Below are 27,338 nucleotides of genomic sequence, written 5' to 3' on the forward strand. Positions count from 1 at the left end.
CCTAAAAAACAAATAGAGCCCATGCACTGGCACGCATGGCCATCTGCTCAAAAGAATGTGCATCACGAACTCAAAGTGGAAAGGACGCAGTTGGGACATGCCAACTGAATGAGGCCCGCCGACTGCGAAAATGGTGAGGATTAAGCATCATGTCAAATTAGATTTCTCGACCCAGCATTCCGTTGGGTCACAAAATTCGGCATCATCTGGCGGGTCTTGCACGCACCTTTTGATACTCTTTTCGCAATACGTTGGCCCAGAGAGCGCCAGCTCCGGAAGACGATTGCTGAACCTCTCGGGCAAAGCGTTGCAGCACTTGAGCATCGAACCCTTGCTTGGGAAAATGATGGCCGCAAGAGAAAATAACCACATCAGCTCGACCAGCCGTGACCTCGCCCCGGCCTGCGTCTTGTAAGGCATAGGCAGCGCCATGACTCAATGACAGTCCCGGTCGCGCCACGATAGCCTTGTGCACGTTGTCCAGGATATTTCGCACAACCTGGGCCCGGCTGTCCTGCTCCTGCTGTGTCTGAACAAACGCGTTTGTCTATATGCCCGTTCCGATTCGCAGCACGAGATGAGGAAGCTAAAAAGCTGAGTGCCTTGCTCATCGGGAAATGAGACCCGTTTGCAATCCCAAAAGATACCCCAAGCGCCAACTGGACAAAAAACGTTGAAGAACCAGAACTGACTTGACTGAGGAGCAAAGTCGAAAGCTGCATTTTAAGGTCAATGCTGGTTCGGGCCACGAGTGTCGGGTGCTGCACCAATTGCGTCGTGGTGATCTGAGGCTCCATGGCAGCCAGCGCCTCCACGAGTTGATTGATAACGACGTCGCTCACAGGCAGCTCCTCCAAAGCATCCTACCGAAAGGCGGACAAGGAGCGCGGTACCACCAAGGAATACCCGGGTCGTAAGCAGAACGGCAGGAGAGATGCGCTCACAGCCGGTTTCGGGCAATGGCTGGGCCCCAGCCTGTCCCTGCACGCACCAAGATGGCATCAAAGAAAACGGGCTCTTTGAAAGCTGCAACGTTGTCGAGGTCTTGCTGCAAGCCAGGCGGCGGCGTGCGGATCAACTCCACGTAAGGCAAAAGCACTTCAGTGTAGTAACGATCTGCCACAGCGCTGATGCTTGAATCAGGAAAGTCGGTAGCAAAGGCTTTTGCTGCATCCAAGCGTGCAAGTACGGCCAACGCCGGGTGCTGCGCTAACAGGTGAAGATGGGCGGCAACCATCGAGTCATGGACAGCTGCCTCCGCCGCCAGGAGGTTAAGATCCAAGAACGGCGAGACCATGCTTAAACTCTGCAAGAGGTTCCAGCCCGCAAACGGCGTGGCAGCAGCTGAAAAGTCATCAAACGGGATGCTAGAGTTCGTTCAAGTGAGAAGAGAGTATATTTGACTGTCAGGTCGGATCGGAAGAGCATGCAGGCAACCGACATTGAGAAGTAAGGGGGTGCGAGATCGTCAACGCGTACCTCTTTGGGGCGTCGTTCGCTTGACCGTCTGTTTTGCTGAAATAGCCCGCTTTCGCCGCAGCCCTGCTGGCATGCAAGTCCGGCCCAAGGCAACGTTGGATGCATCTATTGTGCCGGTCGAGGTCACAAAATATAAAAGGAGCATCCATCAGCGTGTCAAACAGGCCAAAGGCACCACATGACCCACGACCCACTGGCAACACAATTTGGAACCAATCCAACCGGAAAGATCAGACTGCAGCGAAAATTGATTCTGAGCGTCAATGTCCGGAATGACGCTCGGATATTGCCGCTGTGCTTGAAGCTCGTTGGTTCCCAGCTCGCCAAATCGACCTGTACCCCAAGACCAGACCTGACACGGGAGCCATCGCACCGACAAGTGCAGTACAGAACAATGAAGCGCTGCCCAGTACCCCACCATCCGTTGTTCTATCATCAGTGTGCTGACCACATACCCGCCCATCGTTGTCAATGGCTACACTGAACGTCTCGCCCACCCCAATGTCTTGAAAGCAAGTCTGAGATAAAAATGATGCGAGAGCGAGCAAAACGCGCCGATGCCATGCGAGTCAGCCACATTGGGGTGGCAAGACTTGGCTCGCCAATACCTTTGCTCCTCCCCTCAGTCCTTCCCACTGCCTCATTATTTGGGCCATGAAGCAGCTCTACCTTCAAATTGGGAATGGGCTGCCATGTCGCAAAGACACCGTTGCTGGCTAACCCCATGGCTGCACTCGAGTTGGAACCCAGCGCGGCCAAAGAGCCCTCCTCCAACAAAGCAATGGCATGCTGGGTGTGGGCTTCAATCTGAACATGGAAGCACAGTGAGCAGTGCATGAACATTAACAAGGCTGAAATCCGGGGCACGGAGCGGCTAATGTGTACAAGAGACGATGAAGGCGGGACGCATACCGCATCAATTGCAGCAATGTCCACCGTTCCGCTATCCAAACATCGCGGACCCGGCAAAGGTGCTGCCTTTTCTGCGAGCTTGGACCGCCTAGGTGCATGTCTGTGATCAGATGCCATACAACAAAGAGAAACCAGGCATGCCCGTCTGTAACGAACTTGGTTGTGACATCAATAGCCCGCAATTCGCCCGAGAGCCATGAGCGATGACCATGAGAGACGAGAATGGTACAAAATGCTCCGGCTGCCAAAAGACGAATTGGCGTCCCATCCTCCTGCGTCCATGGCCCAGCCCAAAGTTAAAAGAATGGTGGGTTCGACCCACTTCTCCAAGGTAAATGATGTGCCTGAAGGCACCTTGGGGAGGATACTCACTGGGATGAAGATGGGCTGTGGTTCATGCTGCCTCTCAACGGCAACGGTATTAAACAACTGTCCCTCACAGCCGCGGCCACACGCAAACGCTTTGCCCTACAATCAACCCCAGTCCGAGTAGAGACAGGCGGGTCGTGGTGCATCAAAGCGTGAGTGTGACCAAAAACCCAACCTTGGACCTGGGCGCGCGGGCGAGTGTCAGCGCAACACAAAGTCTCAAAATTCACCCACCTGCTGCGTGATAAAGGCGGTGTGATAGGCACCGGCTACCAAGACTTCAGGGCTCAGACGTTCGATGGCCATGAGGCGCTTGGGGCTCGCCACATTGGCATAGTGAGGCAAGGCCAGCTGTCCGTGGTCATTATTGCCCCAGCCCCATAAACCTTCCACGCTCTGCAAAATTGCATGATGATGGCCAGTTGTCAAGGTGATGCCCGTAACACCTGTCAACTCTTCCACCAACTGCGGGCTGGCCCTGTTTTGCGAGTGACCTAAGCCCAGCTGAGCAAACGTGACCAACATGTAGTGAGTCGGACTTGGATTCATCATCTACAACAAACTGCACACAATCCTGTGCCCCGCACTCCGAACGACCTGAGGGCACCGTGCAGACCAACCTGGCCGTGTTGGTTGTTACCCCAAGTGTATATGCCGCCCGAGGTGATGGCTGTGCTGAAATCCTGCCCACAGCTCACGCTCAAGACCTAGGTCCGGTTTTGATCGCGATTAGTGCCCAGCCCGTGATAATTCGAGGGTACTCCAGCTCAAGGCCTACCTTCCAGGTGTCATGCGACCGCAAAGGTCGGATAACATGCATGGGTTGCGCCAAGTGCTGATCCACGAAAAATTCGCCGAGCCCAAGCCGGCCATCCTCACCAGTTCCCCACACGTACAACTCGCCTGTGACAAGACAAGAGGTTGCATTCAATCAGCAAGTCCATGCAGCAGTAACAAAACATCGAATCGTTCGAGCGGGACTCGGCCGTGGTCGAATGACGCGAAACAGCACGAGGCAAAAAGAAAATGGGCAACACCCAAAAAAAAAACCAAAAAAAAAAAAAAAAAAAAAAAAAAAAAAAAAAACAGGCAAGCCTCAACAACCAAAAGCTGATCCATACCGGCAGCAAGTCGAGCAACATGTGCGTGTCCAACCGCCAAGGCATGTCCATTGGCTTGCCGAACGCGGCGTGTACCTCCCAAGCCCAAATCACCAAAGCGCTGATAACGTTGCTCCTCATCTACTCAAGACCACAACAAAAGCACCAAGACCAATCAATGTGCAGACTCGGGTGGCGAGCAGATGAACCTGGCGATTCGAAGCGTCTCATCGACGCAAGCACCCTTGGGCCACACGCTTTCTGGAGAGGCAGGCTCGAATGCTCGCTTCAACCTTAAACCCAAAGCATGACTCACCGTCGGAGAGCGCGTCATCATCAAGAGACCCCAAGAGAGGGCTGGCAGTCAAGTCAGAGCCATGATGGCTTGTTCGTTCCACAAATGCGTTCCGCACGGCATTGTGTGGTTCGCGGTGCCAAGGACACAGCTCGAGGTATTCGCGCTCAGAAGCAGCCTGCCGAGCAGTTGGTGATGTGCATAGCAGTTGGTGATGTGCATGAGATGATCACCACAGCCCTGCGCAGGGCGAAAGCTTTTTTTTTTTTTTCCATCTGGCTCGTGAATAAGTTGCAGGCCGCCTTTGAACGCATCGAAAACCAACCCCGGCTAAGCGATGTTTATGTAACAGAAGAAGAGCAGTGGCAAACAATTGCATCAGGCATCTGGCAAATCGAGGCTCATCTGCTTCAGCACTACCGCCCTCAAGCTCCTCTTCTTGCGCGCTGCGTCAACAGATACACATTTGGGTTAGCGGATCAGAAACTCACTAGAGCCAGCAGCTCCAAAGTAGTTTTTGGATGACCTACGAACCGTTGTAAGATAGCGTTGATGTGAAAGCGTGCCGGATTGAGATAGGCTAAAAGGCTTTCCAATGATGCCAATGACAGCTCGTGCAAAACGGGTCTTATGTCGCCGGACCGGAATGGGACGGAAAGCAGGCAAAACCAAGCACCCCAGAGCCGCATGAGAGAAAATGCACTGGCAGTTACTGTACTGGAGCTCATCCGCTGTCTCCAACTCCCCTCTTCTTTACTCCTTTCTTTCCCTTACATACCGCACAAAGACCGTGCATTCGCGAAACATTTTGGGTTCTGAGGTCAAAAGCCGGACAATGTCATCGGGATGCAGGCTTCTGAGCAAATGGCCATCAAGCATCTCGGTGATCGAGCGTGTAAGCTCTTGCTCGATCAAAAAATCAACGGCTTGCTGCTCGGGCGGCACTTGATTGGCCTTGATCACATGACGCAACGCCTCGTCCAGCTGCAGCGCGAGCCATGCCGAGATGAGAACGGTCGAGCACGGGCACTGAAGCCATACCATCAATTGCAGCAGGGCTTACCATGGAGCGCGCGTGGGCGATGCGTAGCCCATAGCCATGCAGTCCACTCTGAATTGCCACTGTGCACCAGGCAGAGAGCATTGACAAAAGGTAGCCTCTGCGTGAGAGAACACAGCTGACAAGGCACCCTGGGCACCCGCCATTCCCAACCATGCATATGCTTTTCGCGGTGACATAGTGGATGCACTTACGCGCAAATGAGGTTGAGGGATTGTAGTCCCAGTTGTCTCGTGCAAAGTCCTGGGCGTGTTCTAAGATCTCAGCCTCTGACATGGGCTACAGAGATTGCAGGAGAGGCATACGAGACATAAAGCATAGGACCACTCACAGAAGCAGGATGGTTTTTGCTTCTTACCTTGTCGGCGGGTACGCGACCAAAGGCGTCGTGCGCATGAGATCCAGTACGCCCTCGCTCAGAGCCTGAGCGGGATGTACGAGGCGCACTCAAGCCGGCACGCACGCTATTGAGTGGTGAGGGGTGTCAGGATCGCGTTTATTCGTTGTTTCCAAAACGACGAAGGCGAAGCGCAACCACCGCGCCCAATCAAGAGGGCCAGTTGAGGCACATGGCACATGACTCATGAGCGCGTGGGAATGAAGGACTCTTGCCAAGCGTACGCTGGACCGCATCAGCCGCATCAGAGTGGCGTAAACAGCATTGAAGGAACTTACCCATTAGCTGCATGTGGTAAGTCATTGCCCAGGCGCAAGAGGTGGTAAAAGTACACGAGCATCATGAGCTCAGAAAGCCGCTTGCGCGTTTCGTGAGTGTGTGCCCCCGGTTCACGAAGAGCGTGTCGAATAAAGCGCAATACAATCCACATTTGGTCTGTTTGGAATGTACCACCATTGAAGCAGCAAGTGAGCGTGTGTGAGTGCATGCGCGTCTGTGGCAGTTCATGTTTTGGCTGCGAAAGCAAGTCAAAGGCACTACCATGCTCAACAAAGAGGTGAATGATGCCCATGGGGTTATTGGCGCCTTGCTTGAGAAAGTATTCCAGGCCTTGCGCGTACTGCCCCTGCAGATGATGGCGCAAATCAAGTTGGCAATTTCCAAGGGCGTGAATGCGGCACGGCAGCGCTTCGAGCAATCGCGCATGCCCACATGGCTCACGAACCGAGGCGATGCATTGTTGGGCAGCTCGCGCATAAATTTCGTTGGATGTGCGGGAAAGTGCAAAAAGAAGGCGGCTGGCATCCTCGCCGGCGCGAAGGCGTTCAAGACACAGCTCATCGAAATCTTGAATAATCTGCACGTGTTGCAATCCTTCAGGAAACATGATGAAGAAGGCTCGATCCGGTGGCTGGCTGCGATCTGGCACCACCATGAGTGGATCGGTCCATCCAGCGGGGAGGACCTCCTCCGAGAAGATGGTTTCAGCATCTTGTGATGCCTGATGCGAGCTACCGAGGTTGGGTGAATCCTGTGCCTAACGGGCACGGAGCGCAAGGCACGGAAGCACAAAGTAAGGATTCATGAGGACCCATGGCCTCAAGAGGGACAAAAAGTGTGTTGGCGACAGGCTGTTCTCGATGTCGGCGTGAGGGATCGGCACAACTTTGCGAGCGCCCATTCTTACCGTGCTGGTCTTTGTCAGCCAGGCATTCAAGAGAAGCTGGATCCGATACTCGCCATGGTCATTGGCCACAACAGCGGCCGCAATGAGCTTGCTAAAGCTGATGGCCTTGACACCAGTGGGGAGCTGCAAGCGAAAAGCCTCTTGAAACATGTTGAGATCCCCATAAATGGAGGCGCGATTCTGGTGCATGTCTATGGCCACGATGCGGGCGGGCTGGGTCCCAGCACCGGTGCCGCTCTCCTGAAACGGCGCGTCGCTATCCTCGCTGATGGCCTCCTCCGACTGGAAGTACTGGAGGCTGGGCCCATGGGAGGCTTTGCAGGTGGTCTTGGTGGGCTTCATGTAGGGAACACCACCGTAATCATCAATGATTGTGTGAAGCTGCATTTCACCTTCGGAGTTGAAGGAGCGATACTGGAGAAGCATGTGACCAAATGTCTGGCCCTGACGCCAGACGAGGTGTGCGCGGCCATCATCGTGAGCCGAGTAGATGACGCGCATGTCCTCAATCTCTTGTTTAGGACTAAAGGTGCGAACTGAAAAGACTTGACGCGATTCGAGATGAACAAAGTGCAAGTTGGAGGCACCGCCCACGATGGCATAAGCATGAAAACCAGGCACAGGCTCCCATACTGCCAAGCAGCTCGAGCCGTTCAGGGTTTTATCGGGCGCAAGACACTTGACGTCGTCGCCGGGAAAAGAGAAGGGGGGAAGAGAGAGGCCATGGGGCCAGCGAAAGGGTTGACGAGGCAGGCCCACCGCAGGTCCGGCATGGACGAGTGGTGCCAAGAGCGGTGCCACAGGGACAATAACCAAGCTGGAATTTTTTGTAATGGCCACGACGTATTCCCCAGAGGAGTTGAGAGCAAGGTGAAGAATGGTCATACCCTCTTCATTGAACCATGGGATCTGCCGCGTGGCCGCTGTTTGCGCCGCGGGCTTCACGCAGAGGTACAGAAACTCGGAAGTAGCATAGGCGAAGCAGGCGATCTTTGGGGTGCTGATTGCGGCATGTGCACGGATGACATTGTTGTTGGAAGGATCTGTCCCTTGCACAACCTCCAATTGCAGAAGTTGCGTGCTTTCGTGGCGCGCCTTGGTCATGTTGTCGATGAGGAGCGCTGGAGCATGCGCAAGTCAGCCTCAATAAATAGACTCAATCCGCACTGACCGCCTTTCCGTTCCGGCAGGCGCGATCACCACCTTCCCCAGTAGCCCTGGTGCCAGCGGCCACCCACCGACTTCCACCAGCTTCCAAGATTTGACGCAACTCCAAGTCGGAACCGTAAACCACTGTCCTTTCACAAGCACCAGAACCAGAACCAGGCGGTGCTGGTACCGGGCTGCCGCCAAAGTCGCCCCGCCCCGCCTCCGAGAACGAGGAAAACGGCAAGAACAATAATATCACTCACACACACACAAGGAGCGTCAGGCCACACACTGTTCACTGTGTTCGTCCGCTGATTTATGTCAGATTTTCCTCTCTCTATCTCAATTCATTTCTCAGGTGTGAGAGCGCGCGCACGTCATCGTTATCATCGTCGTCAGCTTTGGCTTGCCTCACCCTCACTGTTGCTTGTGGCTGCGCGGGGTAGAGAGGCGTGCGCGCGCGCGCTCTGGTTTGCTCTGAGGCTGGAGGGAGGCCGTCTGCCTGATCTTTCTATAACTTTCTTCCTTTTTTTTTGACTTAAGGGCCTGGGCGCCTTGAGGATTTGCGCTTGATTGCAAGGGGGTCGCGTCTGCCCCCCTTGTGCTCGCGACGATCGTCGACATGGCACGGCGCGCGTCGCCGTTCCCCCGTCTCTTGCTGGGGACTTGCATTCTATTCGCAATCACACCCATGGCGATCCCTCACCGCCCCGAGAATGCGAAGGACCGTGCGGATGCGCCGTCTTCACAGGCCCCTTTCTGGGCGATCCATGTACCCGAGGGCCGTGAAGCCGCGGCCCAACTGGCCGATGCAACGGGCCTCGTGCTTCGTGGGGCAATTGGCTCCTTGCCAGGCTGGTATAAGGTGCATCACAACGGGAGCGTTGCTGAGCCGCACGCTCATGTCACCCAGCGCCTCCGCCGACACCCCTTGGCCCGGCGCGTTCACGAACAAGTAAGCCGCTCGTGCTCCCTCTCGTCGAGCTATGCCTCATGGAATTGACCCTCAGGACGCGCTCATCTCATGATTGGCCTCGTATCTTCATGTCCAGCACCATCTTGTGCGTGAGCGACGTCAGGATCCCTTGTATGATGATCAATGGTACATCACAAGCAACACCTTTCCAAGCTTACAGGTTCATTCGTCTTGGGAAGCAGACATCACCGGCCGGTACGTCCCAAGAGCCATGACTTTGATCAAGCGGTCTACAAAGGCCGGTGCATAGAGTAACAAGTGACCCTCGCTCCCAAAGTCGCATTCCTCTCATGGACGCCCACCTGTAGAGACGTGGTCGTAACCATTGTCGATGATGGCGTCGAGCATACCAATGACGAGCTCAACGACAACTATGATCCCGCCGCGAGCTATGACTACAATGGTTCGTCACGGACCTGCAGCACACAATTCAAACCCTGTGAATTTGGTCCCACCTCTGCGCTGCCTCATTTCTACCTTCATTTCTACCGTCTGTCCCCATCAGATGATGATGCCGACCCAATCCCACGCTATGGCGACAACGATCTTAACAAACATGGCACTCGCTGTGCTGGCGTGGTGGCGGGAGAGCACAACAATGGTCGCTGCGGGTCGGGCATCGCCTATGACGTCAAGTACGATGTTTATGCCCAATGGTGTGGCTGTCTTCCTGCCAAACTTTACCGCTTGCTCACTAGCTTGATCTTCATCATGGTATGGCGCTGTTCATACATGCTGCCGCTGCTTCAACCTCAGCCTGGGTGGCATCCGTATGCTTGACGGGCCCGTGCTGGACTCGGTTGAGGTATGTGCGAAGCGCTCAAAGTACCACACACTGATCCGTGCCTTTCGCCTTTGAGCCTATGCCAGGCAGAGCATGTTCTGCTTCTTTCGATGCATAGCATTGACAAAAATTCTTCGCTTCCTGCCTTCCTGCATTGTTTGTTTGTGCTTTCGAATAGGGGGCCTCCCTCAGCTTCAATCCGCAATATGTCGACATTTATTCTGCCTCATGGGGTCCTAGCGATGACGGTCGTACTATGGAGGGGCCGGGGCCGCTGGCTGTGACGTACGTTGACGTCATGTATATCTGACGCCTACGGAGCTCCTTCACTCTTTGTCGAGCTTTTTGAGACTGATAAATTTGGCCCTCACTCGCGGCATGCTTTTTGCAGGGCTTTTGCAAGTGGCGTCAAGTATGGACGAGGAGGATTGGGCTCTATTTATGTTTGGGCCGGTGGCAACGGCGGCATTAGCGTACGTTTTGGCCCGTGGTTAGACAAGACGGGCAGCAGAACGCCTTGCTGTTTTTCGGCATTCTCATGATGATTAAGCACAGGATGACTGCAATGCAGACGGCTACGCAAACCGCCCAGAAAGCATCGCAATTGGAGGGCTTGTCAGTGATGGACGCGCCCCGTCGTTCAGCGAGCATTGCGCTGCTGTCATGGTTTGTTTCACGCCACCGGAGCATCATGCGTGACTCGCTCCTGACAAGGGGCTGGCAACAGCATCACACCCTCCACCTGCTTGTTTGCGTGGTTCTTTTTTTCTCTTCTACATCTGTTTCTTTTTCTTTGTTTTGATCCTTTTTGTATCTTCTTCAATCGCTCTCTCAGCCCGCCTTGCCCTGCAACCCCCATGTCCGTGGAGTATTCACAAATTGCCTTGGCCGGCTTCATTTCTCCTTGTAATTCTGATGTTGGAGCGTAGGCTAGTACCTTCAGCTCGTACTCGACCGGGTATTACAATGCCATCGTCTCAGCTGACCTGCATAATCGCTGCACGGAGGGCTTCTCTGGCACTTCGGCTGCCGCTCCGCAAGCCTCGGGCATCATTGCCCTGCTTCTGCAGGCCAAGCCGTGCCTCTCATGGATTGATGTTCAGGATGCCGTCGCCTATTCGGCAGATCCCTCAGATCTGGTGAACGGTGATTTTCAGACCACGGGCAGTGGTCTTCGATTCAGCCATTACTTTGGCTTTGGACTCCTCCGGGCTGACACCTTGCTGGCCTGGGCAGAGAACCTGAGCTTGCCGTCGGCCTTGAACGCCCCAATTTACTACAGCAAGCGCACGACCTCGTTTGCCCTCGCTGGTACACAAGCCTATCGAGTGACGCTACCTTTATGCACCCCGGACAACTCACCTTGCCATGGAACCATGACATTTGTGCAAGTACATCTTGAGTTCTCGTCTCAGCTGCGCGGCCAGCTGAGTGTGACCCTCACCTCCCCGATGGGGACTCAAATCGTGCTTTTAACAAAGCGCTCTCGAGATCGCGCTGCCGTTTCAAACATGGAATGGACCCTTGGCACGTCGGGTCTCTGGGGCGAAAGCCCCGAGGGTGACTGGGTGCTGAGTTTTGACGCGCCGGATAGCGCCCACATCACCATCCACTCTTGGCAGCTCATAGTGCATGGCCGCGCACCCCCTGAGGCTCTCGCTGCGGGTGAGCTGGTGACAGCTACACGCACGCTTTTGAGTCGTCGCCAGGTTGAATGCGTATCCTGCCCAGAGCATACCTACCCAGATGGCACTGGACATTGTCGTCAGTGCGCTGCCAATTGTACCGAGGGTTGCTATGGCGGTTGGGCTGACATGTGCATCGAGGCCAATGGGGATGTGGACTATCAGGGCGTACTTCTTGAAACAGAGTCGCCTCCAGCCTGGCAAACAGGTTGGTGCCTTGCCTCTACTGTTCCTAGCCCGCTCCACGATCCCCGGAGACGTGCTCGCTGCCTGGATTGCTCATTTTTTTTCTTCTTCTCTTTTACGTGTGTCTCGTTGTGAATGCCTCTCCTCTCTGATTACATTTAGCTTTGATCGTGGCTGGTAGCATGGCCCTGGTTGGTGCCGCCATCCTATTTGCTTTGGACTGGTATAAGCGGCGCCAGGCAGTGGCTCGGGTGCGCCGGGCTACACATGAGACTCAGCTTGAAATGGTTCATACTGAGCCTGACACGGGAGATCGATTCGATAGCCCGCCACCCTACGCCGCCATCGCAGCCTCGGCCACCACAGCCTCTACAAGCCTGCCCTCCGCCCGGCCGAGTCTGCTCCCTGATGAGGGAGCAAGCGCTTTGCCGACCGTGCTTGACCATGTGCCAACAGCTGATGATATTCGCCGTGACAGTGATGCCCGAGCTGCCGCCCTAGAAGAGGCCGAAGCTTTTGAAGATAGTACCGATTCGGACTCCCTTTTGCGAGGATCGCATGTGTGAAAAGAGATTTGGCGAAGGGTCCTTCTCAAAATTTATATGGATCTTTACATGTGTTAGATTGATAATCGTAATTGTAGAGGTGTGTGTAGGAACAAATTGACCCCATCACTTTTTTCATCCCATTTAAGACCTTTTCTTCTCTGTCTTTCATTTTTTTAGCATCATCCACCGGCCTGGATGCTTGGATGTTGACTTGCTGTGGTGACTGACTGTGGCTCTAGCACGCGAGTGAACTTGATTCGTTCGTTATCTACGACGCGTGGTTACTGGCACATATATCACTCTGGGTCGGTTCGTTGTTGTGTGCGTGCCAAATGAGGTTCATTGGTTCATTGTATTCTTGAAGAATCAGAATCAGTTTCTGAGTTTTCATATGAATGCTGGGAATGTTCGTGGTTCCTTCGCATCTAAAGCTGACCATGATTTGGTTGCAACCCGAGTCTGCAAATCAAGAGCGTTATCGTTGCTCAACCAAGGTTCATGTCATTCAATTTCCGAAACGGTTGTGGGAGCCAGCACTGTCGTGGGAGCTGGCCTCTGCTTACGCGGGCGGCCACGCGGACGACGGGGACCTTCGACCACACGCTGCAATCGATGCATTTTCTTGGATGCTTGCGCCTACATTCCCACAAAGAGGCCCTGTCGTAAGATGGCGTACTGTTTGCAAAGACTCGAGTAAACTGACCTCAGGGGACACCGCAGTTTCGTCCAGTGCCGAAGCATGGGTTAAATATCGGCGCTTCACACCACCCCGCGAGACCTGCACCTAAGGCATTGAACAGACGCAAGTGATGCTCATGTTTACGCTTTGCGACACGCTTGTACTCCTGTCCTCAGCACGAAGTGTGAGCCCACCTGCTCCTTTCCATGTGTAGCTTGCAGATGGTCCAGGGCTGCCTGGGGATCAAGCTTTTCAAACCTGTGTATCGTACGTGGCTTAGTCAGGAAGAGTACAGGAAGAATAACTGGAAAACCCCCCACTGGTGAGATCAACGAACCGTCGCGCGCATTGGTTGTCTGTTCGGGGGAAGCCATGCTGCGACATATGCTCCACGACCTGCGTCCAGCTGTGGGCGAAACGTGCCACGCCTTCTCGCAAACATGCATCTTCTTCCTAAAAAGAATACAAGTGGGGCTGAGAATGCTCACTAGCTACACACGAGCGCACAGAGTGGGTGTAGCATGCCAAGCACGCTGACACGTTACATCTCGCTTCAACTGGGAACAAAGATCGTACCGGTGTCCAAGCACCTCGGCAGATATCGGTGCGTTCAAGGTTTTCGTAGCGCTCACGGCATTGTTGGTCTGAACGGGTCGGCACGAGCCGCTGAACCTGCGACCATCGTGTCCCATACATTTGCACGCCAGTCCTTAGTTGCGTTAGCTCTTGGTCCGACCAAGGTCCACTCGCCAGCCCTAGGAGGCGCCCAGCGAGTGTGAATGAAGATCAAAATTTGAGGAGCCGCACAAAGAATTGCAGTGGCTATTAGTAGCGGCAGCGGTTGCCCCAAGTAGATATGCGAGCCAGTGACTCAACGATCGAGGAGAGAGCGTACGGGGATCAAGCACTTTTGTCCAGCGCAAGTTGCACTGCTGCGGCGTCCGATCTCCCATGGCTTGGGCCACGGCCTAACAGAGTTAACGATTGAGCAGGCGAGGTGCGGCCAAAGTGAGTCTTGATGTGCAAGACTGGAGTCTTGACCATGTCAATTTTACCGTCCAATCGCTATTGCCAATGCGACGCATGACGGTGCGCAGTCGATCGTCCTAAATATCGCCAGGAGGGAGAAAGCATCAAACAAATGAAGGCCTCAGAGTAACGTCAAGCACCTGTACTCAAACTGACTCGGCGTTGGCCTTACGTCAGCTGAGCTCCAGTTTCGTTTCACCAACGATGGGTTGATGGCTTGCTGCCAGTGCATGAAGACATCAACCGGATGTCGATCCTGTTGTAGCTGCTCAGTGTACCATGCCCACGTCTACACACGCCATGTTGCGCCACGCAGACAGGCGAGGCGAGCGGGTGTGGGTTGATGTTAATCGTAGCTCACAGAGCGCTGATACACACGCGGCAGAAAAGGTTTGACGCGGAGCGGGCTCAAGTTCAAGATTCAAAATGCTTTGCACCTGGTGGGGTCGCGAAAGCACAAGCTCGCGAAGGCGTTTATCATCCTCCTTACTCCAAGAGCGATGCCGCACAGGGTTGATGACATTCCATTGCAATGCACATGCTAGTGCCGATCGCGAGGGAACGGCAGTGGCCACCTATAGATGCGTCATCGATAGTGTTAGAGGGCGAGAAGCATGGCATGCAGACGGAGAATTGTGTATCTGAAGGAACAGACAGCACCTACTTGATCCCAATCAGGTGATTGGACGTGTGTGGCACGGCGAATGACGGCCTGGTCTGACATTTGGGCAATCTATTGAACTCAGGCACATTAGAGTGGCTCGCGACGACGTGTCAGATGGCGTGCGACGCGTGCGACTTGTACCTCGTGCAGGCGGCGATCAAGCTCGACCTTGAGCTTGAGCTGGGATGCCGAGAGCTTGGCTACGGGGGTGCTTTCTAAAGATGTAAATCTAGGGTCCATGAACACGGTGAAACTTTCGGCATTTTTTTGTCTAGGTGAAGAGATGCTCCACTAGATTGACGTACGTCGCTTCGTGCTGGACCTGGGCGCAAAGTCGCTGACGCAGCTGCTGAAGGACAGCCGTGTGAAGCTTCCGAGACTCTTCCACAGTCCAGCGTGCAGCAGTTTTTGGTGTATAGCGAGCATGCACCGTATCAAGCGTCTAAGAGCATTTGTATGTTAGACCGATGCCAGAGGCGAATGTCCTAGCCCTCGCAAATGTTGGTTGCGAAAGCCGAAACAGGCTGGATTGAAGCGGGACCGGAACCTGGTAAACTTGCCGCTTTGAACATGGGTTGTACCGACAAAGGCAGCTGGCCAGGTAGTACTGTCGATTCCAAGTAGGTGTCAGCAGCCGTTTCAGCCGGATGGGTGGCCGTCTGGCCCACAAAAAGTTCCAGCTCAGGTCGAGGAGCACGCAGCTGGGCAGTCAAGTGAATCTCTTGTTTGGCCAAAGCACCCGCATCGCGGGCACGACGTGGTCCTTTATTGCCACGGCTTCGGGCAGTCGTGGTCGTGGCATCAAGAGCATCGAGACCGTACTCGTTGATGGCCCTGAGCTCGGCTTGAACGGTGTGCATTTGAAAGCGGAGCTCGCTCAGCGTGCGCACCAGGTCCACCTACGGTAAGTCCCGAACGAATTCCCCACATACGGCGTGGGCATACAGATGGACATGAGAAGGAGTGATCTGACAAAGATCTTGAGCTTGGCACGGTAAGAGTTCAAGAAACACAGTGTGTGAACAGCGCGTGGGTCTGGTGTTGTTGAGAACCTTTCAAGGGCGGGGCGCTCACCTGATACTGTCGATTCCACAGGAGAACATTCCGGTATCGGCTAGGAGCAAGCTGGCTACGGGATTGAATAGCTGCAAGGGCAGGTTCAACAAGTGATTGCGCCTCTGGGTCAAGAGGCAAGGCCGGTGCGCGGTGCCAGGCGCCCAGAAGCTGATTGGCAAGAACGGTGTATCGATACTCCTCCTCTTTGGGAAGAGAAGGCACCACCGATCGACTGGCCACCGAGCTGGGTGAGTCCTGGTGAGGCGCAGCAGCCACACGATTTGTTGTTTCCGTGCTAGGCAATGCAACTGGCTCAACCAGCGTTTGCGTCTCATGCAAGAACTTGTCTAGCTCGGCCAGATCGTCCTCCTCGCCTTGTCCCGCCATGTCGCTCGTTTTATTGAAGAGAGAGAGAAAAAAAAAAAAAAAAACCAACACACACACACACACACACCTGTTTTGACTGCTTGTGACGTAAATGCTGACATTTTGCTCATATCATCACAGCACCGGAGGTGATACGATGGCGGGGGAGGCTGGGCGAGATGCGATGGCAGTCGTCTTTCAGACGAAAGCATGCATGCCAGGCGCGGGCAATTGGCTTCTCTTCATGAGTCACAAGACAACAGTTGCTGTCTAGAATCAGGTGGGTTATAGTCTAGAGTTTCCGATGTGCACACTTCAGACAAGGACCCAACTGCTTGCGTCGAGCGCGCGCCACTGCTCGCTTTGAGCACGCGCCACTGCTTGCATCGAGCACGCGCTACTGCTCGCATTGAGCACGCGCCGCTGCTCGCATCCAGCACGCGCCACTGTTTGCACCGAAGAGCAAGTTTGCAAGCAGATGCTGTTGGTGACAACGTCCGAACGCTGCGGTCTATATCATGGTTGAAGCCGACGAGTGTTCTTCACGATCTTGCTCGCATTTTATTTTTCTACCTGTCATCGATTGATACCTCCTTCTCGTTGAGTTTCCTTCTTGTTCCCACGCACCATGGCTGATTCTTCCAAACCTGAGGCCGAGCAGAAAACTCAAGCCGAGGCCGAAGAAGCGGCCCGGAGAGCTGCCGAAGCTGAGGAGGCCCGGAGAGCTGCCGAGGCCGAAGAAGCGGCCTGGAGAGCTGCCGAAGCTGAGGAGGCCCGGAAAGCTGCCGAAGCTGAGGAGGCCCGGAAAGCTGCCGAAGCTGAGGAGGCCCGGAAAGCTGCCGAAGCTGAGGAGGCCCGGAAAGCTGCCAAAGCTGAGGAGGCCCGGAAAGCTGCCGAAGCTGAGGAGGCCCGGAAAGCTGCCGAAGCTGAGGAGGCCCGGAAAGCTGCCAAAGCTGAGGAGGCCCGGAAAGCTGCCGAAGCTGAGGAGGCCCGGAAAGCTGCCGAAGCTGAGGAGGAGGCCCGGAAAGCTGCCGAAGAGGAGCATCGCAAGCGCGAGGAACGACTTTTTTATCATCTCGAACTGTTTCCATCCAAGGTCAAGAATGAGCTCAAAAAGGGCAATTTGCAGGCAATTCTTTCCCAAGCAGTCCTAAACTTCATCGAGCAAGCTGAAAACGTGCGACTCGCCACGGGATCCAGCGACCCCACGTGCGACAATGAGCATGGCCATACGGCTAAGATGGCAACGGCCATGATGCTCGCGCATTATGAAAGAGCCAGGTCCCAGGGCAGCCTTCAAAACGAGCTTTCAGATGCCGAGATGGCGATTGTGCAAGATCTGGACGACAGCATGGTACCACGAGCAAAGGTGAATTTGAGCGGTGCTGCTAACAACGAACGCGAGAACCAAGTCCTGGCCGGCAGAATGTTGAAGGACTTGTTCGAGCTCCTGGCTGACCCTCAGATGTGCGCTGTTTTATCATACGCTTACGGCAAGGCCAAGGACGTGGAGGCACGGATTCAAAAGCACCTGGGCATCTTTGTCGGCCGTGTGCCTCGCTGGTCAGAGGTGTATGAGATGTCTGTCAGAGCTCAGCTCTGCGATATGATCTACATTGCCCTCGAACAAGCCTCTGGAACTAATCCTGAGCTCAGAGCTGCCCTCAAGTCAGTCACTTATGAGTCTGAGTCCCTCTCTGCCTCCGTCGGCGAATTTGAGGAGCTTGCAGGAGGACACTCCAAAGGCGCCGGTGATGCCAGCGCTGCTGCGGCTGCTCAGACAGCAGATGTTTCGCTGATGGACCATCTTTTCCGCCACTTTGCCGCTGAAGTCTGCCGTAAAATCCAGTCCGGTTTTGAAGCGGCTCAGCAGGCCATTCAAGAAGGAGTTTTGGATCCCATGAACAGCGTATTTCCCAAGGATTACCCGATGGCCTGCGTAGCGCCCAGCACGGCCCAGCCAGTCCCAGTCGCCGCGCTCGACGAGGACCCCTTCATTTGTGGTGTGCGAAAGGTTGAAGCAGTGGCTCACGATCATCTGACAAACAACGAGTTGCGGCAGGGTGAGGCCATCATTGCGGCTCTTTTGCGCGGTGACTTTGGCCTCTCAGCTGGCAACGATACATTTGCCAAGCGCATGGTGACATGTGATGCGAACATCGCCGAACAGCTGGGCGTGGCCGCAGCTGTAGTTGCCTATTACCATCCCAGACTCGTTAATTTGATTGTCGACAACTTCTCCAGGCATCTTTGGGCCAAAGTACCCGCCCTGCTCGCAGACGAAGCGACGGAGACGGAGTCAACATCAACATGGCTTGATGAGTTGGTCGATGACTTGATGCCTCGGTAAGATTGCTCAATATGAATCACTTTTCTCGCTTCTCCTCGACCTCTTTGCCTTGCTCATTTTTTTTTTTTTTTGCCTCATTCTCGTTGGTGACATGGCTGCGCCAATGTGTGCATAGCTTGGAAGCGTCAAAGCAGCTGACGACTCCCAACTCCTAACGTGGTTTCACCGCCACCCCTCGTATTGCTCTTGCATGTTGTTTTTGGGTTTAGCCAACCTATCGATCGAATACTTTTGTAATTGAGTGCCGTTGTTGCGTCTGCCTCAATCGCGCCTTGCCCATTCCTCTTACTGCACATCAACATTACGGTACAAAGCGAAAGCAGATGGTGCATCAAGCTCAAACTGCAAAAACTCTTTCTGAAAAATGTCTGCAGTGTTGTGTAGGTGTTGAGCACGTGATTCGACTGTCAATGATAAAATGTTGCTGCATCACCAGGTGCAATCGTCAAGGACGCGCGGTGGTCCACAGAAGTTTCTTAATTTGGGGATACAAAGGTGAGATTTTTATATGGTCACGACGCCATGTTGGTGGAGCGAATCGGGCAGCATCAGGTCAAAGTTACTCCAATCTGGACCCACGAGGGAAATGTTGATGGGCTGGAACCCTCGCGCCAGGGCTGGGCTGGCAGGACGCAAATGGCTGAAGTCATCGAGATTGGGATTCGTGAAAAGGGGGTCTGCAATGATGGAGTGCATATCCTGGCCATGCTGTCTGCTCAACACAAGGGTGCAAAGGCGCCACGCTTGGGTCAGCAATTACGTCTGTGCTGGTTGCAAAACATGATTCTGTCACGGCCTGCTGCAACTCACCTCCACTGAGTCAGGTTGCGTTTTTCTGGGAACACTACCGATGAGTGGTCGAGCTTGTAGTAGGTATTGTTGTCGAATGTCATGTTCTAGCAAACCAACGAACGAAGCAGATAGCCCACTCTACGATGAGGGGTGGCCCAAGTACGCAATCCACTGCAAAACCAGCTTTGCACCACTTGCATCCCTTGACAAGAGGTCAGCCCTTTGCTCACCTCAAAGCCGGTGGGGATGGTGCTATAGAATACGGGGCCATCATTCAAATAAAGAATGTTGCGGAAGAATGTAAAGCTTGAACACGGACCATCAGGGGCAGACGCGTTGCACACGCCAGCATGCTGGCTTGACCTGTGAACATCACCCCACAAGGGCAATCAATCGCACACCAGAAACTCAATGGCAAGCACCGAGCGAAACCACTTGGTCGGCCCTTGAACCTTTCAAGGGCCCCAAGATTGCGTGTCACACGCAGCGAACAGGCCCAAAACGAGGTGCGCGGGGTCTCATACCGGATGCCACCGTCACAGTTCCAGGTATCCACATCAGCAAAGACATTGTTCATGAAAATGTTATTCAGGCCAAAATGTTGGTGCAGGCCGGCACACTTTGTTTGATACACAATGTTGTTCGTCAGCGTGATATCCCGTGAGGCTTGGTCCGTGTATAGGCCCCAGCCTCCATAGTTGTAGCTGTACACTCGTGCGCATACATTGTGGTCAATCTTGGTACCCGGCTGATGTCCTAGAAGGTAGATGCAGCCCATATCGCTCAGCAAGTGCTGCCCAATCGTGTCAATGTTGTTCAACGCAATCACGTTGTTGCGATTGCTGGTTTCGGCATAGGTCCAAGTCCATCCGAGGGACACGCCTGTGTAGCTGAATCTGCGGATCAGATTTTGCACAATGTTGGTCTGCGCCGTGGCCTGAGCCAATACACCACATCCCTCGAGATAGAAATGCCCTCCATCCTGAAGAGGACAAGGCCCAAAACGTGTCCACGAAACACATCGGTGGTGAACTACTGGCGTGCAAGTGACCGCTCACTTTTGAACATCGTCATCGCGAGTCAAGAAGCAAGAGGGAAGGCGTTGGAAAAAAGGCGGGAAAACGATACCTCAATGATGTTATTGTTTACAGAAATGCCAGAGACGAGTCGTTGGGGATCTACCAGACCGCCATCACTGGTGCCAACGCGCACGCCACCTGCGCCAAGGTCACTCACATGGCTCTTGCTGATGCTCGAATCCTGTGTGCCCTATGTTTTATAATTTTATTTTTTTTGTTTGTTTGTTTTTCGGCCAAGTGACATTGTGGCGCGACAACTTTCAGACGTTGACAGGTGATGGACAGCCAGGAGGGGTTGTCTGGTAGAGGTAATGCCGACCAAGAGTCGTGGGGCGCTAAGACTCACCTCGTCAAACCACAATGCATAACCACCGACGTGGCTAATGTTGGTGTTATAAAAGTTGACGTTGCTTGAATCTGTCAAGCCATGCACACCAAACACAATGCCGCGGTTTCAGAGCTTGTGGGGCCATCAACTGGCAAACGCGATGGGAGCGCTTCAGTGCTGCCTGCAAATTATTGACTAACTGGTAATATGAAGGGCACTCGAGTTGAGGAAGGCCGCCGACTGCATGTCACAGGAGGTAGCAAGGCAAACGGATAGGTCGACAGCAGCGTGTTGGAACTGAAGATTGACAAAGTCAATGTTGTGCACTTCCTTGATCGTCACCAGCTATACCAGCACAGAGCCGTTTTGTGAAACACGTGGCCCCATGCTGACCGCGTTGGTACACTCGCGAAAAAGGTGAGCGCCCTGATCAGCCTTACCTCGGTGAGAAGAGGAACCACGACGGTGGCAGTTGACAGGTCCAACTCTGGCGAGGGGTACCAAGTGAGGCGGTATGTCGAAGCATTATAAAAGAATTCGCCATGATGATCCAAAGCCTCCATGGTGTTTTGGACTAGAGGCACGAATAAACGATACATGAGACTACTTCACAGAGACAAAAGCAGGTTTGGGAGGGGGCAGTCCAATCATGGTGGCTTAGAATCGTACAATAGAAGCGAGCACCGGCGGCGGACGAAGCCCATTGGGCGTTGTACGGTGTGTAAAAGCTGATGTTGCCGGATGATCGATCAATGCTACGGAGAGTGTGGATGCTGGCTGTCCAAGACTCAAACATGACAGCTTGAGCTTGGGAGAGATCGTCTGGGACGGCCGTGAGATCCTCGGGACGCACGGTAAAACCATTGGCGTTGGCTGCAAGGTATGTCAGGGTTGAGGTCCGTGCGAGGCGCTGGCGTTTATTGTTGGCCCAAAGTTGCAGGACCTGCCGAGGCTTCCAAGCTGAGAGGTCAGCTTCATAGAAGCCCTGGCTGGTTTTGGACCAGTTGGTCACCAGGATGCCTCCGCTCAAGGTCTAGAGCAGCCGCGTGAGAACAGGCGGGGGCGCAGCGCAGGAGATGGCTAGCACTTTGCATTGGAGATCAAAAGGGGGTCTGTTTTGCGATCATTCCAAGCAGAACTCACCGCGGGGTCATGGGGTGTGGCTGATTGAATCACCATCTGCTGCTGGTTCAAACCAGCGGTGGTCAAGTTGATATTGATTGTTGACTCACGGGTTGGCAGGTAGTAGGTACCGCTCTCGAGGTTGATGGTATTGGTGCTAGCGGTGGCGTTTTGATGGATAGCTGCCTACGCGCATCAATGGTAGGTCAACATGCAGAAAGAAGACCCGGTTTCGGTCGCGCGGGTGACAGCCATGCGACAATATCTGACGATGCGGTGCAGCTAGCGACTGTCCGTGTCGCAGCGAATTAGGGCGGAGAAAGCTTACCAGGGCCCGCTCCACGGTGGCAAAAGGTGTTGTCTGAGTCCCGCTGTTGGCGTCTGAGCCATCTGTAGCAACAAAGACATCTAATGCAAGTGTCGACCTTATCACAGCAAGCCCGAGCACGAGTCGGACAAGCCGGGCAGCGACTGTGCACTGGTTCACCATCCTTGCCATGCTGCCGGGTTTGATTCAATCCCAGTTGCCAACCCGACTCCGCACGCGCTCTGCCCGCTGAGGATCACAAACGACAAACGGAAAACGACAAAGGGCAAACGCCAAGTGTATTGCACCACGTCCGTGTGCGACGTCTTTGAAATCTCTGGAGCAACCCCCGATGAGGGCGTAAGTGGTGGTGGTGGTGGTGGTGGTGAAGAATTGCACAGCGTGTCAACGATCTTGCAACTGGGTCTTGGAGGTGGTGCGGGTGCGATTTTTTTTTTTTTTTTTTTTTTTTTTTTTAGGTTTTGGGTGAAAAACAATGTCAGGCAGAATTGCAAAAAGGAGGACAGAGATGTGTCATAAATCGGGGTGGGGGGTCGGTGAGATGGTTTTGGATTGCTTTGTCGAGTGTACGAATGGCACAGCACAGCAGCAACATGTACAGGTACATGCCAACAAAATTGCACCTCTAGGTGTTGAATTGTGTATGGCAAGGGAGACTTGCCCACTTCGAAAGCCGCAGTCAGCGCAAAAAAGAAAAAAGAAAGGGGGGGAGGAGGGGCATGGGTGTGTCGTACGCAGCCGGCCCCTGTGTTGCTGAAGGCCAGCGTCTGAAATAGACACACATTTACATGGAGGTATCCCAGGTGATGGAGATGGTAGTTCTAAGCAAGATGCATCAAGGCAGAGTGAGACATTGGTCAAATTGCACGTTGCGTGTGAGAGGCCAGGGCACAGCAGTTGGGTGGGCTACTAACTCGTTGAGGATGTGGGCGCGGTTGTTGCAGTTGTCATCGACATACGCAGTCGTCCAAGTGGGGGCGACCTGCCAGTGTGTTTCGATATGCGGGGAAGTTTGAGCGGGAGCCGACACGGCGATCCAGAAAGGGACGGATCATAGCTGCCCTCGAGCGTACGGACCGTCTGGTTGTCGTACTGAACGGCAATGTCGTAAAAGGTGACGACCTCCTCGGCGGGGTATTGGTGGCAGGCAAAGGTCTTCTCAAAGACAAAGTACAGGATGGTGTACTCCTTGTATTCGCCTGACAGCTTGCGCTGAACCGGAATTTGCGTCTGTGCGCGATGCAAGCCGGAAAAGCGCCGAATCAGTGTTGTATCGAGGGGTGGGACCCAGCGCACGGGGTGCAGTGGCCACAGGGACAGACCTTCACGTTCCAGCCCGTGTTCAGGTTGGTGTGCGAGATGATGTAGGTCTGGCTGCTCTGGTCCAGGTCGATGACACCGTGGAGCACATCGCCAGGGGACACGATATGGCCCTGGCTATTCTCGTTATGCTCGGGTTCCCACTGGAAATCTGAGGAAGTGTGCGGCAAGTATCGGTGAGTGTATGGCCGGGACGGCAACGTCTACAAGGTTGGTATCCATTCCACATTCCATTTGCGTTCACATACACTCGATGTACATTTGCCTATAAAAGTGCGCGCAAGTGATTGGGCAGGTGAGTGCCGATGACGCTCGTGATCTCCAAAGTTTTTGTCTGTGGTTGTTCACATGATCGGGTTTTTTGTTGTTCTTGTCTCACAGACACTTGATAAGCGGGGCGTCGGGTATGGAATCGAAGAAGAAGGGGCCGGAGTGCGTACCAAGCGCGGCCAGTCCAAGGGTTGACGGGCTGGATGAGGTTGAGGTTGTCTGAGCTCTCGATACCAAACCAGGGGGAATAGAAGGCGTTGGCAGCGTTGTTTGGCTTGCTCAGAACCTTCCACTTGGCCTCGGCATGGGTGATAACACCCTGTTCACGAAAAAAGATATGAGGGTATGCAGAGTTGGGATCAGGGCAGCAGACAAGTTTCAAATGGCAAGGTCGCAGTGTTGCTTACGGTGCCACGGGGCGACACGCCCTTGGCGTAGCCCATCCAGCCCTCGGCAGGATCCTGGGCAGCAGCCAGTGCCAAGGTGGCCTAAAGACACAACATGAAACATCAAGAGAACGTCAGAATCGGTCGCGGGAATCGCGATCAGCAAGGCACGCGGGACCAGTGGAGCAAGCAAGGCAGTGTCGTACCGCCGCAAGCATGCACAGCTTGAACATGTTGATGGTTGATGCGCGGGAAAGGTCAAACTGCAAAGGCGATCCAGCTTGTGAATCAAACACAGGCCCACTACAAACACAGCTTGGTCCACAAATCAACCCGCCTCCCTCCCCTCACAGTGCCTGATGTCCTCAAAGGACCCACCAACACGCGCCTCGACTGACCGGTCTGCTGCCGTCTCCAACAAGAAAGGAAATAACACACACTACACACACACACACAAAAACGAAGAACTCAAAAAAAGGTTTTGGAGGAAACGATCGCAAAGTGTGTGTGTGTGTGTGTGTGTGTATGCACATGGGATTTGTCAGATAAAAGTGACGGGAGCGGGAGGAGTGAATGGGTGATTTATTTTGTGGTCTTGATTGGAACTGTGCTGCTGCTGCTGCTGTTGCTGCTGGAGAGAGGGAGTGGAGGTGGTGGCCATCGCGCACGGGTGGTGTTGTGTGTTTGGATAGAGGGGAGGCGGGGCGATGGTACGGCAAGGAGCGCGATCCCATGGCCATGGGGGTGCAGCGGTGGGTTGTCGGGGGTTCCGGTGGCTGGTAGGGGCTCTCGTGCTAGCCAGCGCCGTTGCTCGCTTGCAAGTGGATCTGACTCGCTACGGAATCGACGGAACCTACCAACTGCAAACCACCGACGGCTCACTGTGGCTGCAGTCCGGACCACTTGGCTTGCACACCGACCAGGTCTGAGCATGCTAGACACACGCTGCCCTCGATCCATCGCCAGGGTCATGACAATTGACATTCGGCTACCGTGCTGCTGCCTCCGATCCATTCACCAACGCGCGAACGGCATGGGTGCTTCTAGGGCTGGCTCTCAACCGATGCCGATAGTAATAGCGGTGGCGTGCTGACCCTGGCAAACTCACAGAACGTATCGGGCTGCGACCGCCTCGGCTGCTATTGGGCGATCGTCAATACTTGGCAGCACAACAATGTCCCCGTGGTGGAAACGGCCATTGCTGCCTATCCTCAGCGTGAAGGCCTCTACGGCTTTGAAACCATATATCTGACCCCTGTGACTAATGCAAGCACGGGAAATAATGCCGATCCAAGCACCTGCTTTCCCAGCTTTCAGCTGCATTCGGGGCGAGCTCCAGACCTGAACCTGCTCTATCAGCATCACATCTTTGGCAATGTGGTGCGCCAGCAAGGTCTGGGCAATCTCAGCAGCGATGTTGAGGGTGGCGTTCCTTTGGTCCTGTACGAAGACCCCACCACGGCCCAGGCACCAGGGGCCCCAATTACTGATGTGGCTGTCCTCTCCCCGTTCAATCATTTGAAGGTGGCCATCCATTCTACAACGAGCTCACACGCACCAAACACGTTTTGCGGTGGCCTCAACGGCATGACGCTTGAGATTCCCATCAACACCTCAATCAAATTCCTTCTTGCCACTCATACAGAGGGACTTCACGCGGGTCTCCAGACATGGGGGGACGCCTTACTCCTCCAAGGCAACAAGACCCGCAGCGCGGATGCCCAGGACGTCACGGCCACAGCACTCTCGGCATGGACCGACAACGGTGCCTACTACTGTATGTGGCCTGGCTCTTTTTTTGGCAGGCTTTGTGTCACACTCGGCCAAATGCGGCATGGGCCCGGGGGCTGCTCAAACGTGGAACGACTCTCGCTGAATCGTTTGATCCCTCACGTGCTTTTCCTCCTGTGGTCTTCGTGCTTTCGCCTGCTGGCAGACTACTGGATGGATCAGAGTCATTCCTATCAGCAAACGTTGATCGATTATGCCGACTACCATCGCAAGGTCAACCTTCCTGTCCAAAGCTATCAACTGGACTCGTGGTGGTACGTGCTTACCACCTGGTGCGACTGTGCTAGCTGCTGCTCGTGCCCTCAATTGTTCGCCTCTTGTGGTTCAGGTATTACAAGTACCTTGAGTTTGATGGGGGCTTGGAGCGCTGGGAGCCACGCCCGCAGGTTTTCCCCGGAGGCATCGAGGCCGTCCAAGTCGGCGTGCGCAAGCCCCTGACCCTTCACAACCGCTGGTGGTCTTCCCACAATGTTTACCAGGAGAAGTTTCAATTTGCCACCCAGGGGCTAGGTGCCATTCCCATTGGCTCGGTAGATGAAGTGGCCGCACTCTTTGGCTACATCATGCGCAACCACTCTGCTTGGGGATTGGCTGTCTACGAGCAGGATTGGCTCACCAATCAATTTAAAATGATGGATGTGGCCAAATCCAACCTCACCGTGGCCTGGAACTGGCTGGCTGGCATGGCGCAAGCTGCCTCGGCCCGCCACGTCCGCGTCCAGTACTGCATGCCTTTGCCCTCTGATTTCCTGGCCAGTACCCAGTTTCCTGCGGTCACACAAATTCGCGTCTCAAACGACTATGCCTCGGACCCCTACAATCAGTGGAAGATTGGAGCACCCTCGCTCTTTGCCTGGGCTATGGGGCTTCGGCCGTTCAAGGACGTCTTCCGCACCACGACCTTTGAGCCCCTGAATTTTGACCTTGCGCCAGAATACAACCCAGAAATGCAAGCCGCCGTCGCCACCCTCTCGACAGGACCCGTTGCCATTGGTGACATGATCAATATGACCAACATCACCATCGTCAACCGCACCATGATGGCCAACGGGACCATCCTCAGCCCGAATCGGCCCGCAACCAGCCTAGAGGTCAGCTTCACAACCCATGCCCCGGCCGGTGAGGTGTGGGCGGCGCCGGCTGGGCCCAATATCACGGCACCACAGCAACTGGTGGTGTTTGTGGGTGATCTTTTGACCGCCTTTGAGCTGGAGCTGGGCATGCTGCGAGATCTGGAGGCAAGCGGCCAGTTCCTCGTGCAGCATTGGACTCCAGCTTTGAACGCCGCCCCGCTGCACTTCAACGCCTCCCAATCCTTGCGACTTCCAGCCAACCACCTGAACTCTACAGACCATGTGGGATTTGACCTGTATGTCATCACACCCTACCCTGCTGGTGGCATCGCTGTGTTGGGTGAAGTGGGAAAGTATGTCCCCCTCAGTGCACGGCGCTTTGTTGAGGTGCAAGCGTACGCCACTGGTGCCACGGCCCACATGGTTGGGACGGCGGGCGAGATCTTGCGCGTGGCAGCTTGGATCCATGGACGCGTCATTGTACAAGAGTGCATCGTGGCACAAGATGACCAAATTGTGAGCGTCGTCTTTTCTGCCCAAGGCGGGCAGTGTGACTGAGGCGAGCCAGGAAACCGTCAG

General features: G+C 54.4%; 7 protein-coding genes across 7 annotated transcripts; 3 read left to right on the forward strand and 4 right to left on the reverse strand.

Moving 5' to 3' along the window:
• Positions 1-62: 62 nt before the first annotated feature.
• On the reverse strand, positions 63-8,158 carry MONBRDRAFT_30797 (uncharacterized protein; the record flags this gene model as incomplete). The annotated part of the gene is made up of 25 exons (XM_001742555.1): positions 6,799-8,158; positions 6,337-6,648; positions 6,063-6,237; positions 5,574-5,638; positions 5,410-5,494; positions 5,219-5,277; positions 4,934-5,139; positions 4,690-4,782; positions 4,481-4,601; positions 4,177-4,333; positions 3,957-4,001; positions 3,539-3,663; positions 3,381-3,467; positions 2,995-3,156; positions 2,764-2,859; positions 2,548-2,663; positions 2,392-2,491; positions 2,149-2,286; positions 1,935-1,997; positions 1,702-1,831; positions 1,480-1,584; positions 992-1,209; positions 693-863; positions 227-547; positions 63-122 (listed from the first exon to the last, which is right to left on the reverse strand). Exons 1-25 carry the CDS (start codon positions 7,900-7,902, stop codon positions 63-65), a joined length of 4,314 nt encoding a protein of 1,437 aa, XP_001742607.1. The 5' UTR covers positions 7,903-8,158.
• Positions 8,159-8,569: 411 nt separating this feature from the next.
• MONBRDRAFT_30798 (uncharacterized protein) lies at positions 8,570-12,190 on the forward strand (the record flags this gene model as incomplete). The annotated part of the gene is made up of 10 exons (XM_001742097.1): positions 8,570-8,675; positions 8,802-8,902; positions 9,000-9,118; positions 9,232-9,326; positions 9,429-9,558; positions 9,680-9,728; positions 9,886-9,992; positions 10,099-10,180; positions 10,637-11,600; positions 11,741-12,190. The coding sequence occupies 10 exons, from the start codon at positions 8,570-8,572 to the stop codon at positions 12,142-12,144; spliced, it is 2,157 nt and encodes a 718-aa protein (XP_001742149.1). The 3' UTR covers positions 12,145-12,190.
• A 204-nt stretch (positions 12,191-12,394) lies between these two features.
• On the reverse strand, positions 12,395-15,941 carry MONBRDRAFT_22022 (uncharacterized protein; the record flags this gene model as incomplete). The annotated part of the gene is made up of 15 exons (XM_001742556.1): positions 12,395-12,585; positions 12,690-12,762; positions 12,830-12,910; positions 13,000-13,109; positions 13,143-13,258; positions 13,382-13,477; positions 13,500-13,560; positions 13,701-13,773; positions 13,861-13,911; positions 14,007-14,123; positions 14,272-14,409; positions 14,640-14,727; positions 14,804-14,940; positions 15,080-15,397; positions 15,573-15,941. 15 exons carry the CDS (start codon positions 15,939-15,941, stop codon positions 12,395-12,397), a joined length of 2,019 nt encoding a protein of 672 aa, XP_001742608.1.
• Positions 15,942-16,500: 559 nt separating this feature from the next.
• MONBRDRAFT_30799 (uncharacterized protein) lies at positions 16,501-18,425 on the forward strand (the record flags this gene model as incomplete). The annotated part of the gene is made up of 2 exons (XM_001742098.1): positions 16,501-18,266; positions 18,386-18,425. The coding sequence occupies exons 1-2, from the start codon at positions 16,549-16,551 to the stop codon at positions 18,423-18,425; spliced, it is 1,758 nt and encodes a 585-aa protein (XP_001742150.1). The 5' UTR covers positions 16,501-16,548.
• A 349-nt stretch (positions 18,426-18,774) lies between these two features.
• MONBRDRAFT_4912 (uncharacterized protein) lies at positions 18,775-22,090 on the reverse strand (the record flags this gene model as incomplete). Its single annotated transcript, XM_001742557.1, has 10 exons — positions 18,775-18,982; positions 19,081-19,166; positions 19,293-19,425; positions 19,587-20,044; positions 20,488-20,558; positions 20,670-20,814; positions 20,910-21,043; positions 21,139-21,502; positions 21,613-21,777; positions 21,920-22,090. The coding sequence occupies 10 exons, from the start codon at positions 22,088-22,090 to the stop codon at positions 18,775-18,777; spliced, it is 1,935 nt and encodes a 644-aa protein (XP_001742609.1).
• Positions 22,091-22,539: 449 nt separating this feature from the next.
• On the reverse strand, positions 22,540-24,298 carry MONBRDRAFT_35477 (uncharacterized protein). Its single transcript, XM_001742558.1, has 8 exons — positions 24,102-24,298; positions 23,917-23,997; positions 23,680-23,828; positions 23,488-23,504; positions 23,242-23,390; positions 22,997-23,149; positions 22,834-22,901; positions 22,540-22,740 (listed from the first exon to the last, which is right to left on the reverse strand). The coding sequence occupies exons 1-8, from the start codon at positions 24,126-24,128 to the stop codon at positions 22,704-22,706; spliced, it is 681 nt and encodes a 226-aa protein (XP_001742610.1). The 5' UTR covers positions 24,129-24,298; the 3' UTR covers positions 22,540-22,703.
• On the forward strand, positions 24,255-27,317 carry MONBRDRAFT_22026 (uncharacterized protein; the record flags this gene model as incomplete). The annotated part of the gene is made up of 5 exons (XM_001742099.1): positions 24,255-24,396; positions 24,679-24,818; positions 24,943-25,672; positions 25,832-25,940; positions 26,015-27,317. 5 exons carry the CDS (start codon positions 24,255-24,257, stop codon positions 27,315-27,317), a joined length of 2,424 nt encoding a protein of 807 aa, XP_001742151.1.
• Between the last annotated feature and the right edge of the window lie 21 nt (positions 27,318-27,338).

Source organism: Monosiga brevicollis, genomic scaffold (assembly GCF_000002865.3).
Source record: "Monosiga brevicollis MX1 MONBRscaffold_2 genomic scaffold, whole genome shotgun sequence".
Taxonomy (NCBI): domain Eukaryota; class Choanoflagellata; order Craspedida; family Salpingoecidae; genus Monosiga; species Monosiga brevicollis.